This window comes from Aegilops tauschii, chromosome 5 (assembly GCF_002575655.3).
Source record: "Aegilops tauschii subsp. strangulata cultivar AL8/78 chromosome 5, Aet v6.0, whole genome shotgun sequence".
Classification (NCBI taxonomy): domain Eukaryota; kingdom Viridiplantae; phylum Streptophyta; class Magnoliopsida; order Poales; family Poaceae; genus Aegilops; species Aegilops tauschii.
Window position 1 is genome coordinate 241,332,817 of NC_053039.3, and position 4,718 is coordinate 241,337,534.

General features: G+C 36.3%; 1 protein-coding gene across 1 annotated transcript; it reads left to right on the forward strand.

The window, feature by feature from the left end:
- Positions 1-528: 528 nt before the first annotated feature.
- On the forward strand, positions 529-3,278 carry LOC109743394 (protein neprosin-like). Its single transcript, XM_020302482.4, has 6 exons — positions 529-870; positions 947-1,033; positions 1,438-1,620; positions 2,051-2,266; positions 2,363-2,503; positions 2,833-3,278. The coding sequence occupies exons 1-6, from the start codon at positions 727-729 to the stop codon at positions 3,208-3,210; spliced, it is 1,149 nt and encodes a 382-aa protein (XP_020158071.1). The 5' UTR covers positions 529-726; the 3' UTR covers positions 3,211-3,278.
- The last annotated feature ends 1,440 nt before the right edge of the window (positions 3,279-4,718 follow it).

Consider the following 4,718-nt stretch of genomic DNA (forward strand, 5'->3'; position numbering starts at 1 on the left):
GAACTGTGGATCTTGGACCGATGGGGAACAGGGGACATGGGACACGATATTTACCCAGGTTCGGGCCCTCTCTAAGAGGTAATACCCTATGTCCTGCTTGATTATATTGCTTGTGTATATGGGGATTACAGAGTTGATCTCCCACGAGATCGGACGAACTAAACCCTAAACTAGTAGGATGGTGATTGTTATCTTAGCCTCTATGGACTAAACCCTCTTGTTTATATAGACACCAGGGGTGCTAGGGTTTACATACAGTCGGTTACATCAGAGGAACGCCGGATCTTCCATCTTGACTTGGAGCACACACCAAGGTAGAAAAAGTCTTCGATCCGGATACATTGCGGCCCAATAGTGCGGCCCATGAGAGTTAGGCCGGCCACCCGAGGAAACTAGGACATGGTGCAATTATCGTATCTTATCTACTATAAGTGTGACCAATCAACTAGGGTTAACATTATCCATATGAGAAGATAATGTGAAGATCTTTCCATTTATTACATAAGTCAAATGGTTTTTGGGCATTAGTACTTCAAGATTTTTGTAATAAAAATCAAGAGGTGGTCAATTATCATATCATATGCAATTAATACCACGACATCTTTCATTCCAGCAAAGCAATTTATTACTCTTCTTGAATGACAACCATTCATTTCATGATAGTTGCATAACTTTATAAATATGATGGTAGACACATTAACAAACTGAACATTTCATATTTCCACCATGAAAGAAAATCCATCTATCAGTGTGACCATTCTCTTAGCATATTTTATTCTAACCATCGGAGGAAAGGAAGTAAAGTGTATAACACAAGAAAAAAATACTAGCGCGATCCCATTAAATCAAAAAGTCAATAAGACTATTCTGGTATGTATAGATTCATCTTAGTTTGTACATCTATAATCATTTTTTGGACTATGAAGTTTAGGAGATACAAAAATAGGTTGACGGAAGCGATGTTTACGACTGCATCGATGTGAATCTACAACCAGCCTTTAGCCATCCACTACTCAAAGACCACAAGATCCAGGCAAGTTTTAATAATCAATATATTATAACATTCATGTACTCGCTAACTAAAATGTAGATGTTCATATAGATGTATAGGAATGGTATGTTATTTGAAATAGACAGTGGCAGGTTGGTAGATAATGTATATAACCATGGTAGCAATTATTTGAACTCCAGTTTTTATACTAATACTTCATAAATAAGCTTTCATGACACATCTAGTGTTCTTAATTTCTCTTCATGTTATATTTATTTTATAGAATAGAAATATACAACATTTTGGTATGATCACCAAGCAGGGCAACATGCAAATTGAACTAATTTTATTGATATGTTTAATTGTGCATTATAACACATAAACATGAACACTTGTGATCATTTTTTTCTTAAACTACATGTTGATTAAATTTTCCTCATTAATAGATGGAACCAAGCTCTTTCCCACTAAGTACTTCTACCAAATCTCCGTTAATGGATGCCATCCCACAAGCCCAATTGGCCCTGATTGAGTGCCCTACAGGAACGATTCCAATATTACGCAACAAAAGAAGGGTCCACATGCGAGTAGAAACTATTGGTAAAGTGATTAGCCAGGATGAACATGAGGTGAGCTTTTAATATAATATTTTGGGTGATTCAGTTATCATGGTAGATTATGACAATGTAAACTTTACCTTGGAGTTGTTGAATGCACACCATTTTTTCCTTGCAAACCACATGTCAAAACAATAATTACCTAACAACATTCTAGGATTTTATCGCATTAGATTCATCCTTTAGATAAAATATATGACCCAAGGTAGTCAAATAAGTAAATGAAAATGATTACTTGTTTAAACATTTTGACACTTGACATTTGTGTTACCATTGGAGTGGATTAAACTTTTCTCCAAGTGTTTCGTCTATATTAACCTTAGTTGCACCATTAAGTGATGTTCATCAAAATTTTGTTGTGATATGATGCCAATCTTTCTTATGTTTAATAGGCACTAGTATTTTCATTATAAACAAGTCAATATCTTGTTTGGGCTTGCAGGTTGCAGGAATAGAGTATTTTGATGTGATATATGGGACGCAGGCTAAAATAAATGTCTATAATCCTATGGTGAAGAATAATAGTAAGGATCTAAGTGCATCATGGATACAAATTAGTAAGGTACAAAAAGTAGGTGTTGCAGATGGGATAGGGGCCGGTTCTTGGGTATATCCAAGCTACAGTGGCAACAACTTTGCTAGGTTTCATGTTGCTTGGGTAAGCCATAACTATTTCTTTGGATGCACATTCTTTAATTTAAGAATAACTTATAATGATACCCTTTTATTGACATTGATACACATTTATGTGAAGCTTGATGGCTTAAAGACTTGCCCTGATCATGATTGTGGCGCTTTTGTGCAAGTAAGCTCAAGTGTTGGTCTAGGAGGAAGATTTAAACCAGTTTCTGTCTATAATGGACCACAATACGTCATAGATGTTGTTATTTTCAAGGTATTCTCATGTAAATATGTCTGCTAATTCTTGTATTTTGTTTTCTCATGTGAAATGCATGAATGATATTTTGATGAAAACTTGAAGACTTTGCTTAAACCAAACTTATAGGTCGTCAACCCATAATATAACACAATATTACTAAGAACCTTTGATTGTACAAAATATTTTAACATAGGGGGGAGACTCCCAGATATATCTCTAATATTATATTCATGTTAACATGACATACAATTAAAAGGATAGTTTCACCTCACCATAAACATTTTATCAATTGTTATTCATTTCAACTTTGTTAAGCATTTACATGAACCTTTGATTTATTTTAGGACCCAAAGACTAAAAATTGGTGGGTGGCTTATGGTCCACAAAACATACATATTGGATATTGGCCAAGGGAAATTTTCCATTTCATGAAGGATCAATGTAATTATGCATTATGGGGTGGATATGTTCAAGGACCAACGGCCTCATCACACTCTCCACAAATGGGTAGTGGTCATTTTGCTTCAGAAGGATTTGGAAAAGCAGCGTTTGTGAGTAATATCCAAATTGTAGATAATGAAGGCAAGTATGTTAGTCCAAATGACAAGCAAATTGGTCTTGTCGCCACCAATTTATCCAAATATACTGCGAAGGCTCATGGTTATGGATATAGTCACTATGGTGTGCATACTTACTATGGTGGACCTGGTGGTTTTGTTTGAATATATATATATATGTATAATTATTAATAAAGTTTCCGTAATCTAATTAATATTTTGACTTGAACAAATTATTTTGTGATTTTATCATGTTCGAATGTATTTATAGTGGTGGATAAGTTAGTGTAGGTTAGGTTTGATTTCCTCGGCTATACACCGTGTATTTTAGTGTTTCTTCTAAAAAGTGTTATGTTTGATGCTGTATAAGAATAAGAGAGACAAACCTGTTAATTGGACTATGTGTTCACTTCACTCTATGTAGATAAGACATTGAATACATTGTCAATTCTTGGGATAAGTGAGAACCATTTTATTCGTGTGTCTCATCTTTCACGGTACGTGAGGACAATTTCATACATTTCCTAAAAGTTTAAAAAGGTTCCCAAGTGATGGTAAGAATACATGATGAACTTCTAAAGCAATGATAATTCCTAGACCAATGGTGGACGAAGAGAGTGGAGACAGGGTTGAAGGAGATGAAGGGGGAAATGTAGCTTTGTCTTCTGGCAATGACATGGTGTTAAGGACATGCAAAAACTACCGAGAAGGAAATGAGTGGGGAGAGATTTTACATTTCCCTCTATGAATAAAACTCATGTCATCACGTTGGACACACATTTCTGAACTAGAACAATCATTGATCGGTTTTCCTTTATTTATTTTCATTATTCCATGCATGTGCATTCAATTAGCTTGTCTACGAGGTGAAGTTGTTAGGTATGTAGATGCACTCGACAACATATTGCATGGTGATTAAGTCATCGAGGATGGGAATCGGGTCAACGTGTGAATGTTGGATGGTATTACTTCTATAAAGGATGTCGGAGTACCCGCCTTCCTGGGCTCATCGAGAGCGAAGAGCGCCTTCCGGCCGTCCATTGACGGGTGGCATGTGTCGGGAGCCTCTCGGGCAGCTCCGTGCCATCTGATCTCCCTGGACGGCAAGGACCTAGGCGACACGGCTGGAAGGTCCATGATGGGTGGACCGCCCGGTGTCCATCGCGCCCCTGATGACCTACAAGTCACACGATTTAGTTGTATCTTCATTGAAGTAAGAGTATCGTGTTGGAAATATTCCCTAGAAGCAATAATATTATACTATTATATTTCTATGTTTACAATTAAGAGTTTATATTCTACGCTATAACTTCTATGATCCTGGAATATGTGATTCAGTGGAGAACTCATATGCGCGTATGGAATGATAAACGGTAAAACCTCATTCATAGTCTTGCCTCTAAGACTAACTTAAGTGTTGTTTGTGATCATGTTTTCCGGATCTTGGGATACCATTAAGTGTAACGATAGTACCAAAACAACTTTCAGAATATGATGTTCGAAGAACGATCATATTGAAATGATCCAACTTGTTTGTTATACTTTGAGATGCTACCATCACAAGTCAATTGTGATAACATTACAAAATAAACACTTCTGTGATGATACGTGTTTGTCACAGTAGGTCACGTTTTCTGTCATGCATGTACATCCATGATGATTTTATGAAAGAA

Excerpts from the sequence above, each read along its gene's own strand:
- LOC109743394 (XM_020302482.4), top strand. The coding sequence starts at position 727 with ATGAAAGAAAATCCATCTATCAGTGTGACCATTCTCTTAGCATATTTT. Across the intron at positions 871-946 it reads AAGTCAATAAGACTATTCTG|GTTGACGGAAGCGATGTTTA; the intron begins GTATGTATAGAT and ends ATACAAAAATAG. Across the intron at positions 2,267-2,362 it reads CTAGGTTTCATGTTGCTTGG|CTTGATGGCTTAAAGACTTG; the intron begins GTAAGCCATAAC and ends ATTTATGTGAAG.